Source organism: Mustela nivalis (genome assembly GCF_964662115.1).
Source record: "Mustela nivalis genome assembly, chromosome: 5".
In the NCBI taxonomy this organism is placed as follows: domain Eukaryota; kingdom Metazoa; phylum Chordata; class Mammalia; order Carnivora; family Mustelidae; genus Mustela; species Mustela nivalis.
In genome coordinates this window covers 21,460,174-21,475,156 of record NC_139024.1, presented here as the reverse complement: position 1 = coordinate 21,475,156, position 14,983 = coordinate 21,460,174, and the positions used below count along the sequence as shown (strand labels likewise).

Below are 14,983 nucleotides of genomic sequence, written 5' to 3'. Positions count from 1 at the left end.
AAGAAGTACAACAGCAACCAGCAAGAAGGAAAGATTATTTCCAAGTAGGAATGGAAACGAGGATAAATTTTAACATTTGTCCAAGTCCTCAAAGACAGGTAGTATTTGAATATGAAGAGACGGGGTCATAAGTAAAGGCCACTGAAGCAGGAAATCTCCGGACACAAGGAACAATCAATGGTTTAATGGTACAGTGTAAATGAAAGATGATAGGTATAAAGAAAAATTGTAGGGGTGCCTGGGTGGCTCAGTGGGTTAAAGCTTCTGCCTTTGGCTCGGGTCATGATCTCAGGGTCCTGGGATCGTGCCCCGCATTGGGCTCTCTGCTCAAGCAGGGAGCCTGCTTCTTCCTCTCTCTCTCTCTCTGCCTGCCTCTCTGCCTACTTCTGATCTCTGTCAAATAAATAAATAAAAATTAAAAAAGAAAAAAAGAAAGAAAAAAAAAAAGAAAAATTCTAAAGGCAGTTGGAGCTATATCTGTTATGACCTGGAAAGCCCAATAAGGAACTAGAGCTTCAGTTTGTAAGCAATGAGGAACTATTTCAAAGTTCTTGAACAGGGGCTGTGTAGTTATTTAGATGGTCCAAAGTGGATGGAAGGGAAAGAGACTGCAAGGAGACAAGTTGAGAGGCTAGTACTATCCTTCAAGGAAGAGATAATAAAGGCCTGAACTGAGAATGAGGCACTAGGGATGGAAATGGCCAAATGGAAGAGATATTTTAGAGGTGAAACCAACAACACTAGGCAAGGTCTAGATGTATAGTGCAAGGGTCTGCAAGGGGTAAAAGAACCTTCTAGGTTGAGAGGAGGGTGATCCCATAAATAAAATAGACATGAAAGCAGCAGCAAACCGACTAGAAGAAAACTGAGTCCTAGTCATACTGAGTTTTAGTACAGGCGGATACTCACCTGACAAGATCAGAAATAAAATCTGTTAATCTATGCTATTCAGAATAAAATATACAACTTTGTGAAAAAAAGAGAAGAGCTGAAATTAATCTTCAATAAAAGATTCTGATCAATGATTCAAACATGATTATGAACTCAAAAATAACTCACATCAGTTATATTAAGCACACAGCAAATTAATATTTAAAAAACACATTTATGAAGAAGGTTTTGAACTGGAATGACCTCATGTACCCATGTAAAAATGTGCTGATTCTGTGGTTTAGAGTAAAATGACCAGGTCAAAGTCTTTGGGAACAGTTCAAATTTAGGAGATGAAATGCATCTACTGAATTGGGAAGTCCCTCTTTGTGGTTACCTTCATTGGGCTTCAACTTAACTTCAATGTCACAGCAAGAGATGGTCAAGTCAGACAGCAAGGGGTACTAACTAGATGTCCTTATATATTCACTCCTCTCTATAACAAATACTTCTCCTCAATTAGCAAAACTGAGTCGACCTAGATTTATCCCTACCATATCCCTAGAATTGCCAAAAGCCTAAGAAATAATGATCATGGAACCACTTCTCTGAGGGGAGTTGGGGAATAAAATTTCCAATTATAAACTCATGGGTATTACGATTCAGTAACTATTCAGTAACCATGTTTTCTCTTGAACAAACCAAAAAGATCTCCCCAACACAAGCTAACGTGACAATAATGCAAAGATAACCAGATTTTGACATTAATAAATGTTTGTTACATGTATACTGAAAAAAAGGTAAAATCAAACATTTGATTTGTTGATAATACTGATAACATTTATTGATAATACTGATAACATTCTGTTCACTGGATGCAATGTCATTATTTCAATTTAGCTCTTAAGGAAAAAAAAAACAATGAGAACTCAATCTTTAATTATTAATGTTTTTACTAATAATGAGCAGTAATACAAAAAAATGGATTGAAAGGTACTTATTTCACATATGACTATTCCATTAAGATTATACCAATCATTTTATAGCCATGCATAAATACAATGGAAGAAAAAACACCAAATGTTCATAATGGTAATCTTTTAACTGCAGGTTTATGGGTGATTTTATTTCCTTCCCTTTTGCTTATATGTGTTTCCAAAATTTTCTACAATAATGTTTATAATAATTGCACTAAGAGGAAAAAATATTTTTAAGAGAAGGTAAAAAATCGTATTGATCAATTTAAAAAAACATACTTACCAGATCTCTGTGAAGCACCCAATTTGCATGGAGGTAATGGATACCATCAAGAATCTGGTAAAGTAATGATTTAACCATAGATCTTGGCAACTGCATGGGCTTTTTATTTGCTTTTGATGCACGGTGAAACTTAATAATATGCTAAAAATTAAAAAAAATAAAACATTCAAAATAATATATAGTATTTGCTAATATTTATATCAATAAAACACAAGTCTACAATGAACTCTCCACATTTAAAAATTATTTATTCAATGCCAATAATGATGCAAAGAAAAATAATTTGAATACTAAGGTCAACCAAATAGAACCTGTATTGGTGGTCAGTCAATGTGACAAGGTTATTGGGGGTATAATGACTAGATTTATTGAAACCATCAAGATTTTCATTAAATAAAACTAAAAGATAAAAAGCATTGATACTTAAAAGCTTACATAAAAATAGCACTAGTTGTATTCTCTATTGACAGAATGAAAGACTTAAAAAAAAGAAGACCCTCTGAATCTTTACTGTTCTTTTTTTTTTTTTTTTTTTTAAAGGAAACTCCATGCCACACATGGGGCTGGAACTCACAACCCCAAGATCAAGAGTTATATGCTCTACTGACTAAGCCACCCAAATGCCTCTATATGTTTACCATACTATAAAAAGTTAGCACTTAGAGCATTTGTGTAATGTCATTGACTATATGTGCATTTCAATTATTAGAAAGTTCTACCTTCTTTGGCACAGCGTGAAATTAGGTTACATTCTAGTAGTTAATATTTAATAGGAAATCACTGGGAAGGAGGAGGGAGAGAAAAGTGGGAAATCCAATACCACTGAAATAAATACAACTACATCAACATATTCATATGTTTACGTCCATATGCTATTTTATAGGTCATGAAAACATTATAATCATAGGGAAGAAATGCTACCCGTCCCCCAAACCTGCATCTACATCTCCACCTCACCCCGATGCAAAACATGACATAATGGGTATTAACGGCCATTTAAGCCCCTATTAAACAACACTGGTAACATTGCTCCACTAACTTTAAAATGGTCAGATAGCATGGAAAAATTTTAAGCTATTTACATTGCTTTCTTGCTATTTTTTTTAAATAAACTGTTCAACAATATATACTTTATTTAAAGAACTAATAGAAAATTAGGGTTTATACTATTGCAACAGTGTCCAAAATATATATATAGTATGAACTTTCAACTTTCAACATTTTATAGCCACATCAAAAAAAAAAAAAAAGAAAAGAAACAAGTAAAATTAACATAATGTATTTTAACACAGCATATTAAAGACATTATCATGTCAACATATAGTCAATATAAAACATATTAATGAGATATTTTTCATTTTTTTCCTACTAAGTCTCCAAAAGTCAGTATGTATTTTATATTTATAGCGTATCTCAATTTAGACCAGCTACACTTCCGGTGCTCACCAGGCACATGCGGCTGGGGACCATCATGTTACAAACAACAGGTCTACAGGACCTGATACTCCAACATGCTACAGGTTTTTTCCTCACATCACTGATATTCAAAATGAATGTTATCAAATAAATCTTGAGAGAAATATAAAGGATACAGAGAAATGGAGAAAACATAATTTTGATGATCAGTCAGGAAAAAAATTCACTGGACATTCTTGTCAATGTCCTATAATAGTATACATTCTTAAAGTTCCTTCAAGACCTGTAAGTCTGTTAAAGTTTCTCCAAAACAGATGAGCCATATTTATAAATGACACGCCACACTATGTTAAGTCAAAACTTAACTACCAAAAATTTGGACTTACTGCCATGTCTGAATAATTTTTACTTTTAGCAACTCCTTGGGTAAAATGTTTAAGTACCCTGATTTCTAACATAAAAAACTTGGAATTAGAGTTTTTGGCTAACATTCATAAAACTAAACATATATACTTCTATATAATTGGCAAAATGCTGCAAGAGACTGAACCTTAACTTAGAAAGAGAAATTATTCACAAGTACATAACTGGTGAAATTTGAACTAGTGTGTGTACCACAAAAGAAAGCAATTTTCACTACACACTATGAGTAAACTGTCTTTGATGACTTGCCTAAAATTAGTCTCACACACATTAACACTTTTCAAGAGACATTTCTGAATGTTACAAATACCATCTTCTCAGTATATGACAGCGTTTATTGCTTGAGTTCTCTTAAATCTGCATTTGCATTTAATACTTATTTTAAACTCTGGTCAACAAAGCAAGTTTTCCTTCACGTGCATTAGCAATACGCAGCATTACATACATCTGTTTCTCCGTACCTAGATGAAGAGTCCTAAAAATAAAGCGAGTTTAGACTTACCCACAAATCATGTTCCGCATAATCAAAGAGCAGCCACACCTTCCTGTCACTGTGAGAAAGGAACACCTTCTGCAAGGCGATCACGTTAGGGTGCTTCAATTCTCGCAAAAGCTGAATGCAAGAGGAAGAGAGGGGGTCACTCTCCTGTTCGCAAGCAGGGGGCAATGATGCATTTTCTAGTGAAATCTTTGAAAATTTAGACAATCCAGATAAGCAAAATGAAAGAAAAAAAAAATACCCCTCCTCTGAGATAAGCTCTGCCCCCTCTTGGTGCATACCCTTCAAATTCTTTTTCCACACGTATGTGTGTGTTTTCAAAATGGGATCATTTTAAACAGTAAAATATAAAACAGTAAACAAAAGCAAATATCTTATCATGAAGTAATTAAATATAATTTGGAATGTGCTTTTTTTTTTTTTAACTATTGAGGGGCAGGAATCATGTATTAATTCTGGTTTTTTCTACCCTAGCACAGTAGGTACTCAGTAAATATGTGACAAAAGAAGGAAAGAGATTTAACAATCTCTATACTTACCCATGCCTAGAATACGAGTTTGAGGTTTTTTAGAAAAGCAGGGAGTATAAGGTAATGACTCTCATTCCCACTGATTTAAAAAAAAAAAAAAAAAAAGGTGTGGAGAAGAGGTCCCATAAATATAGAGAATAAGGCATAGGCCCTCACAGAATAGAAGCTGGACCCTGATAATAAGAAGAAAATCATAAGAAGACAGACCAGATCTGCAAGTGAAACCTTAGCCCTTGGCACGTACCAGGCAGCTGCTTGATAAATTACTTAGCAACAACTTTCGCTGTTCGAGGGCAAAGCCTTATAAACACGCCTGCCTCGGGCATTCCTTAACCAGGGTTCAGATTTAACACTAACATGCTCAACTTGCTATTTTAAATGTCTTTTAAACGTAAAACTCTGTGGGATATACAGAAAGAGGAAGCAAAATTTCTACTGGATATTTTTTGTGTGTAGGATATACATGCTTTTCTCTCGTTTAAACCTTCTAACAACCCTCTGATCTACATGAAACCTGACGGCCAGTGTTATAAAGTAACTTGACCAAAACCAAACATCTAGAAAGAACAGCAGTTTGGATTTAAAGAGATCTGCCTAACTCCAAAGTCCATGCTTTGTGCACTATGGCTAAAGCCCTTGTCTTCATTTCCTATAGTGTGACAGGCAAGACAGACATACAAATCGATCAATGAGGCAAGAGAAAAATTGTTTACCCATTTTAATAATTTTATTATTTTCTTCCTAAGTGCCTGAGCTGGAACCCTGTTAAAAAAAAAAAAAAAAATTGTGCAGGGCACCTGGGTGGCTCAGTGGGTTAAGCCTCTGCCTTCGGCTCAGGTCATGATCTCAGGGTCCTGGGATCAAGCCCCGCAACAGGCTCTCTGCTCAGCAGGGAGCCTGCTTCCCCCTCTCTCTGCCTGCCTCTGCCTACTTGTGATCTCTCTCTGTGTGTCAAATAAATAAACAAAATCTTTCCCAAAAAAATCATGTGAATTCCATTTCTGGAAGTTTTATAAATTACTTCCCAGTTGCTGAATTCTTTACTACTTTCAATGCTGTTTCCCAGTCCTTCAATTCTCTCAGTTTGGTTCTGTCCTTCAGCTTTTTCTCTTGGCCTGCCCTTTGACCACCTTGCTGGAAGGCGGCGCTCTACCAGGTATAATTTGGGCATGGTTCCCGGGTAGGACTCCCTGGGTTCTCCCTCAAGCCACCTGCCCCAGAACACAGCTAAGAAGCAAGAGTTAGGATGGGCCGGGCTGCCCTCAGATACCCCTCTACTTTGCACAGTGTGCCTCAGGGTTCTATGCACATTTCCTACTAGATCTAGGTGGGAAAGGAGAGCTGGAAAGAAATGTCCAAGGAAGATATAATAGTCCTATTCCCTTGGTGAGCAGGGAGGGCAGGGGGCCGTTAGGCGAGTGCTGGGCATCAGCTGCTGCCTCTGCTCCCACTGCCTAAGCAAGGTGAAACAATCCTGCCTCTTGCTTCAGATGCAAATGTTAGACATGATACGCCCCTAATCAATGACTGTATCTGAGAAAGTGGGGGATGCAGAACTATGCCCAGTTTTCCTGCTTGTGAATGGTTTAGGCTCCTAGACTCAGTGGGTTAATGTTTAATGACCCTATTTGCTATGGTCAACCTTCAAGCAGTGGACCCTGGTGAGAGGCCCTCGTGCAGAAGCAATGTCTTGTCCCCTCTCTGACTCTTGGTATTAATGAACTTAGAGAGTTTGGCTTGATGAAGTCTCTACCCAAAATACGTTCTCTTTGTCGCCTGCAAGTGGAAGGGAGGTGAAACTCACTTCTGCATCGACACCAAGCTCTGACTCGTCCGGGGGGGAAGGGTGGTCACATGCAGCAATATTTCACCCATATCTCTAAAAATTTATGTTTTCTGTGAGTACAAATTGGTGATCCCTCTACAATGCAACCAATTTAGCTCCCACGTTTAAACATTATTTTGAATAGGTAATACATTTACATAGTCCAAAAATCAAAAGTACATAAAAGGATATACACTAAGATGTCTCATGACCATGCCTGGCCCTGGTGACCATAGTCCTCTTTACCTGCCAGAACTAACAACTTTTATTAGTTAATCCTTCCAGTGTTTCTTTATGCCAATAAAAGCAAATATGAATATATATTTTTATCTGTCCTTACTTACTCAAAATACAGCACTTAACTTTCTTTCAATACAATCTATCCTAGAAATTCCCTCCACTATCAGTATACAGTATTAGTAGGTAGAAATCTTTCTTTTTCTTTATTACAGCAGCAATGTATTTCTAAGTCTTTTCCTTTCTAGTTCTTTTTTTTTTTTTATTGTGGTCAAGTGTGCATAACATAAATTTATCATTTTAACCATTTTTAAGTGTACTGTTATCCTTTGGTACTCGTTTTGCAGAAATATCTCACTTGTACTAACATGAAGTGTTACAGTCTTTATTCATTCAAGTAAGGCAAGGGGTAAGACAAAGGCCAAGTAACGGTGAGCCTTGTAAGCCATGTGGAAGTGTCCCCAGCAAGGGTCTCTAATATCACTGGAAGTTTGCTAGGCACAGGGGTAAGTGGAGAAGACAGCAGGTATTAAAGGTCCCACACTTTGACTATCTCCTGTGCATGTCTCATGGTCAGGTCACCGAACAAGGAAGTCTAAGGGTGATGGAATTTAAGACGACTCCCAGATTTGGCTTCACGGAATCATCTGTATTTCAGGTGTATTTATATTGGTATATTTTTATACTGCTTTAACTGTTTAAACTGCCCCCCCCCATTAAACCTTGAGAACAATGTTTAATGCATTCCTGTATCCCCGGGGATGAACGCAGAGCCCTGCACATAGAAGAAGCCCTGTTTTTAGTGATCTTATCTATCTGGAGGGCTTTCAATGTCACTGGTGTGCAGAACTCCCAAATGTTTTTCTCTAGCCTGCACATCTTCCCTGAACTCCAGCGATGTGTATCCAACCGCAACAACATCTCCACGTGAGTGTCTAAGGACCCAAACTGAGCTGGTGATCTCCACCTCCCCTGTCCTCTGTCCCAAATGCTCTACCCCCTGCCCCCCCCACTGCTCAGTACTTAGCAGCCTCATCATTCCAGTGACTCAGGTAAACAACTTCATCTACTTTAATTCTCTTCACAATGGCCCCTTCTCAGCAGTCTTTCCTGGTTCTTCTATTTGAAATTATAACGGCCCTCTGCACCTTTATTTTTCTGCAAAGCACTATCACTGTCGGAAATTACAGCTCTATATTCCTTATCTATAATTCTAAAGAGCTCAGAAAACAAAGGCTTCTAGGAACTCATGTAGGAAAAAAAAAATTTAACATCAGCGAAAAAAAAATACACTGTCAAGGACATACCCTTTCAGGTTATCAGATTCTGATTCTACCGAAGCTATTTTACAACTCTGTACATTAGAGACAACTGATAACAATGAAGGATAATTCTTGTCTATACACGTGCAAACTGTCCTGTCCAGGAGAGGTTCACCGACTTCCCTCTCCCATTACGGAAAAGGCGAGTTCTGCCTCAATTTGCCAATCATTTTAATATTCCTGATCTATAAATATGTCTAAGAACTCTCCTTTGAATGGGCTATACCATCTACTGGTTCCTTCATTTAACAAGTTAAAGAAAATCTTCAAATATGTTCCTTTTATACCTGTATCATATCATAATTCTATCGTTTTGGAAAACTATCCTTTGATACTCGTTTTGCGGAAGTATCTCACTTACACTAATGTGAAGCTGTTACAGTTTTTATTCATCCAAGTGTGAATGATCATACTTCTATACTAAAGAATGTTAACAGGTTTGATTACTGCTTCCCTGGGTGCTAGGTAACATAATATATATACCATATTATCTTTCTAAAATCTTTTTAAATTTTTTGACTCTAAAACACATCTGGGGGCGCCTGGGTGGCTCAGTGGGTTAACCCGCTGCCCTCGGCTCAGGTCATGATCTCAGGGTCCTGGGATCGAGTCCCACATCGGGCTCTCTGCTCGGCAGGGAGCCTGCTTCTCTCTCTCTCTCTCTCTCTCTCTCTCTCTACCTGCCTATCCATCTACTTGTGATTTCTCTCTGTCAAATAAATAAATAAAATCTTTAAAAAAAATAAAAAATAAATAAAAATAAATAAAAAAAACACACATCTGGTTCCTGAGGCTTCATTTAAGGAATTGGGGGCCTAGGTATTGTTTTATTTATTTTATCTTGTTTATTGTCTGTCTCTCTCCATTAACCTATAAACCCCATAAAAGCAAAGTTTTTGCTGGTTTTATACCTCCCGTGCTTAAAAATGATGCCTGGCACATAGTAAGCACTCAATAAATATTTGTCACAAGAATTAAATCTACTGAACTTACTGAACTTACCTAGTTCCTACAGAATAAACCAGTAAATAGCTTGGAATATTATAAAACTTCGGTATCCTTCCAAAGGTGTTTTGAATGCTTTTGTTTTTAAAAAAAAAAACTGAACGGACTACATCTAATATGGTTTTTCTAAGGATACTGACTTTCTGCAAGCTACATCTATTTTAAGCTTAAGAAGGAATAGTTCTCTCTACTAGTGCCCACACTACCAGAAGCAGAAGAGAGCTGCTTTGATGTGAAGAGCAGACACAGAGCTCTTAATAGCTCAGGGTGAGGTATTTCAGCAGCACAGAACCTGAAACGGAAAAGGGTGCTGCAAGAGTGTTTCCTGAAAGGACTGCGAATGAAATAAGTGCTACAAAATTCTGAAGAAAATGCACACAGGAAAAGGGGACCAGGGGGACACACCTGAGAAACAAAACAGAGATGAATCCCATCACTGGTTAATTTCAAGGCTAGTTTGCTAATAGAAGGCTAGACTAGACCCTAAATAAATGCCACACAAGAGTATATTCTCTACCCCAATTTACTGAAGCCGACAAATGAAAAAAAGGAAATTTCTCTACCACTCATTACTGAAGAAACAAATGTCCAATAATAAAATAATAAGAAAACCAATAAGTGAATTACAGTATAACCACATATTGTAGCCTCTAATGCATATGCCAAGAGTTTTTAAATACATGAGAAAAGACTTGCACTATAATATGGTGATGTAATATAAAAAGGCTGCAAAATATTGAATGTCCATAAAATAGGAACTACATCAAAACATTAATATAGTATCAGGGTGGTGAGATTAGGTGTGATTTTTACTTCTATTTTTCTGTTTTACAAGTTTTCTACAGTGAACTCCTATAATTTAAAAACTTACTCTTATTTAAAAACTCACACATGTAAAAAATAATAATAAAAATAAAAATAGGGTTGTCTGGGTGGCTCAGTGGGTTAAGGCCTCTGCCTTAGGCTCAGATCATGATCCCATGGTCCTGGGATCGAGCCCCACATCGGGCTCTCTGCTCAGCGGGGAGCCTGCTTCCTCCTCTCTCTCTGCCTGCCTCTCTGCCTACTTGTGATCTGTCAAATAAATAAATAAAATCTTTTTAAAAATTTAAAATAAAAATAAAAACTCACACACATGTATATATACACACACACCCCCTAGAGACAGTTCTTTCTCTCCAGAAAGATATGTTTTGCTAAGATAAGATACTATCAAATTACCACAGTTTCTTACGTGATTGATCTGTAAAGGGAGTCAAAGAAAGAGAGATGGTCATACTTGTACTTTCCTTCATTCTTGGCAATATCACATTTTACCAATGGACTTGAATTTCTTGTCACACAAATATTTGTTCAACGTGACATCATGCAACTACAGATATGCTTTAATCTTATCTAAATAATAGTTAAGCATAATGTGATTTTCCTGTGAAAATTCCACACTAAATGATAACACCTCCTGTGCAGATACTCAGAGTACTAATATTATCTCAAAGGAGCCTAATGAAGAATGTGCAATGACATCCCAAGATTTTATCTGATCTTCCTTCAAGGGCATATTAGTGACTATAAAAAGTATCCAATCTTCACTATCTCAAACATATAATAATTCAAAGTTACAATCCTAATCTTTTTTCTCTAAGGCACTATTTAGGATCCTGACTCACTTTGGGGAGGCTTGGGCTAAACTACCAATTACAAAACCCATCCTTACTTTTATACACACATCCTTCTTCCCCTCTTATCTCCTCTTTCTGTTCTCCAAGTCTCTGATGCCCCTATGGGTTCCAGATTCCTCTTTTAGGGTCTCTGAGTGGAAAGGGTCCTCTTATACTTCAATAACTCACTTATCTCAAAGTAGATTCAATTTTTAATTCTTCTTCTTTTTAAGAGAGGGAGAGAGAGAGAGGTGGGGGGTGGGGCAGAGAGAGAGAATCCTAAGCAGGCTCCATGCCCAGTGCAGAGTCCGACACGGGGCTCAATCTCACAACCCTGAGATCCTGACCTGAGCCGAAATAAAGAATCGGACACTTATCTAACTGAGCCACCAGGCTCCCTCATTTTGCTATTCTTATTTGATCTGTTGAAAGTAACTATACGATTCATCTGACTCTCAATCTTTCCCATGGTGAAAACGGCTTTACTTTAGGAAACACAGAGTGTATCATTTTTTTAAGGATATGACCCCCACCTCACACATACACAAAAAAGGAAGATAAATAAAGCAGTTTATCTTTAGGGCAAAGAGGGGACCCTAAAGTGCCGCAGTATTCCTAAACTGAAATCTAAGAGTTAGCATTTTGAAATCTGCCGTGTCCACATCTGTGACAGCAGCCCTTTGGGAAGCCGGTCCTTCCAAGAGCGTGGATGCATTATAACCTTCCAGCAGGTGGCACTCCTACTCTGAAAAGGGGGTCTACAAAACAGTAGCCCAGCTCTGGTTTCAGGTGGCCCTAAATTATTTGGCTTCATTTTACTCTAGGGACACTGCATTACCAGTCATAAGCTTCAGGAAGGTCAGTACTCCCACTGCCACAAAGCAGAGGTGACAGTGAAGCAGCAGGCCTAACGCAAAAAGTACGGGTTTTAGGATTCTGAGATCTGAGTTTCAGTCCTGATTTATTAAATGTATGATATAAAGCAGGTTGATTTCAAAACTCCTCTGGGCCTCATGGAATAATGAATATCTACTGCCAAACACAAACACAGGATCTGTAAGAATTAAATGAATATAAGTACATTGACTGTGTAACACAACACATAGGACATATTAAGTACTTGATATAGTTATTACTCTTATTAATTACCTCTTATTAACAAGAATGTGATGTGGACTAAATGACACAATATATGCAGAATGCCTCCTGGCATATAAGCTCTTGGTGAAAAACAGCTGTTATTACCTGTATAACTAAGTGGAAGAGATCAATCAGTCGGGACAGAGAACCTGATTAAAAGGAGATGTGGTGCTAGGGCGCCTGGGTGGCTCCTTAGGTTAAGTGCCTGCTTTTGACTTAGGTCATGATCCCAGGGTCCTGGGATCGAGCCCTGCTTCGGGCACCCATCTCAGAAGCAGACTGTCCCCTGGGCAGGGAGCCTGATACCAGGCGGTATCCCAGGACCCCGCAATCATGACCTGAACTGAAAGCAGATGACTATGAGTGTTTTTATAAGCACTGCGAATAGAAAAAGTTTAAGTATGAAAAACAAAACCAATGCAAGTCAAAATAAAGAGTTTACAAAGTGAAACCTATGGGAACTGGAATTCCAAGGGCTTTCTGATTCATTGAGGGGTAATCAGAAAATCTTTTCTTGTTTCAATGCTCCTAGTTGAAAATCCTCCCAACCTTCACAATTACTGAAACTAAATTTGTCTTTGACTCTGGACATTGTTTTAGAGTCTTGGGGTTTCAACAAATAAACTAACAAATATTTATTTTCCTCTCATCTACCCTTCTGTTTTTGTCCTAGAAGTAAAAGGAGGAAGGGGGGAAATCTAATTTAAAAACTGCTTATTTAGATCCTTGCTTAAAAAGAAAAAGAAAAAAAAAAAGGACTGTCTTATTCTCCATAATTCTGTCTCTGGTTCTCTTTTCCTTCTCTGTTCTGCAGTCCCTCTCGACATCTTACTCATGTGTCTGAGGTTAGCTATTACTTTTATGGAGAATCCCAAATCTCAATCTCTATCTCTAATCTTGCCCCTAAACTCTGATATCAATTTCCAACTATGTATATATACATCCATATGAAATCCCACTGCACCTAAAAACCCACAGATCCAAGACAGAACATCACTTGCCCACCTCTACCTCTTAGTGTGTCCACTATTTACTGCAGTTACATTAATATTTCCTCACCAATAAGGTGGGCTCAAAACTTATAATCAATCAGTGTCAGCCACTGAACAAGTAAGTGCTACATACTCTGCCTTTCCCATATCACTCATGAATTCTCATCTTTACACATATGCTCCTGTCTCTGCCTGGAAAGATCTTCCCTATCCTCTTTGTCTGATGAATGCCTACTTGCCGTTTTAGAAAGGCAGAGTCCTTTGTAAAGGACAAAGGAGGAGTTTATCACTGCTTCTAAGAAGTCTTCCCAGAAACTCCTACTCAGAACTGGGTATCTCTATTCTGTTTCCATCTATCCTGTATTTCTTGTTAACACACCACTAATGAAATAAAATCATGATGTAGTTTAATTCTCTATCTCCCTTAATAGATTTAAGGTCCTGGAGTACAGGGACTATGTCTTCTATCTCTGTCTACATTTCCATTGTCTTGAACAAGCCAGACACATGGTAGGTGTTCCATAAATGCTGGATGAATTCATGAATGATGATGTAATGCCTATCTCTTCTATTTTTTTATAAGATCTTTTTACTTACTTGAGAGAGAAAGAAAAGTACATGAGTAGGGAGGGGTAGAGCAGAAGGAGAAGCAGACTCCCCGCCAAGCAGGGAGCCCAGTGCAAGGCTGGGATCATGACCAGAGCCAAAGGTAGATGCTTAACCGACTAAGCCACCAGGCGTCCCTCTCCTATTTCTTCTAATACATTCTATGCACTGACATCAGAATATCTTCCTAAAATAAAATGTCTGATAATGTTAACTCTCCCATTCCAAAAATCTTAAATGACTTCAAAGTTAAAACTCCTAAACACAACATTCAAAACCATCCACAACAAATGGGGGATGGAGTACCGGAGGGAGCTGAGACTCAAGAAAAAACTGCATTGTAAATGAGGCAGGTGGATAAGATCCAAATTAAGGAACCATGAGCTTTTCCCTGATAAAGGGAGTATGATCACTACCATATAATGCGGTCTTCACCTTAAAGATATTCCCTATGCCATCATCACGAATAAGCTCCCCAGGTCTCAGAATTCAGCCCATTACCCACAAAGCCTTGCCCTTAGACATGCAGATGAGGCAGAAGTATGATAGAAAATACCAGGCAACTAGCAATGACAAAGAAAGAAAAAAAAGTCAAAATTCCTTAATAAACATGAGTGCCTAGCCTGCTGCAAGCACAGGGAGCCTCCGGTTAAGTTTACCACGTAAAAGAGACCAAAGAGGAGAAAGAGTAAAGAAATAATTTTTAAATTGTAATTATGATGAAGCTACTAAGAAAAATACAGAATATGCATACATAGCAAAGCTCACCTGCTCTGGGAAGTCAGAGAAGGTGCTCCTAAGGCTTGTTGGAAAGAGAACTGAGAAGTCCAGAGTCTCCACCAGCCAGCAAGTGCACCATGTCATGAAGACACCAACTCTAAGAGCTCCTTCCCCAGGGCACATGGGTGGTTCAGTGGGTTAAGCCTCTGCCTTCGGCTTAGGTCATGATCTCAGGATCCTGGGATTGAGCCCCGCATCAGGCTCTCTGCTCAGCAGGGAGCCTGCTCCCCTCCTCTCTCTGCCTACTGGTGATCTCTCTCTGTCAAGTAAATAAATAAAATCTTCAAAAAAAAAAAAAAAAAAAAGAACTCCTTCACCATTCATCTTTTAAGAGCACATATCAAATGAAATTCCAACTTTATTCTAAATTTTCCATGGCAGACTTCTATCACTGTGTAACAGAGATGTGTCATTTCTTTC

At 38.0% G+C, this 14,983-nt stretch overlaps 1 protein-coding gene across 10 annotated transcripts in view; it reads right to left on the bottom strand.

Moving 5' to 3' along the window:
• CDK19 (cyclin dependent kinase 19) overlaps nucleotides 1-14,983 on the bottom strand; it is a 167,181-nt gene that overhangs the window by 45,120 nt on the left and 107,078 nt on the right. For all 10 annotated transcript variants that reach the window (XM_082731965.1, XM_082731964.1, XM_082731968.1 and 7 more), the window contains 2 exons: nucleotides 4,472-4,582; nucleotides 2,131-2,271 (listed from right to left, as the gene is read on the bottom strand). In XM_082731965.1, coding sequence (XP_082588091.1) covers nucleotides 2,131-2,271; nucleotides 4,472-4,582 — 252 coding nt within the window. The remainder of the gene's footprint in view (nucleotides 1-2,130; nucleotides 2,272-4,471; nucleotides 4,583-14,983) is intronic.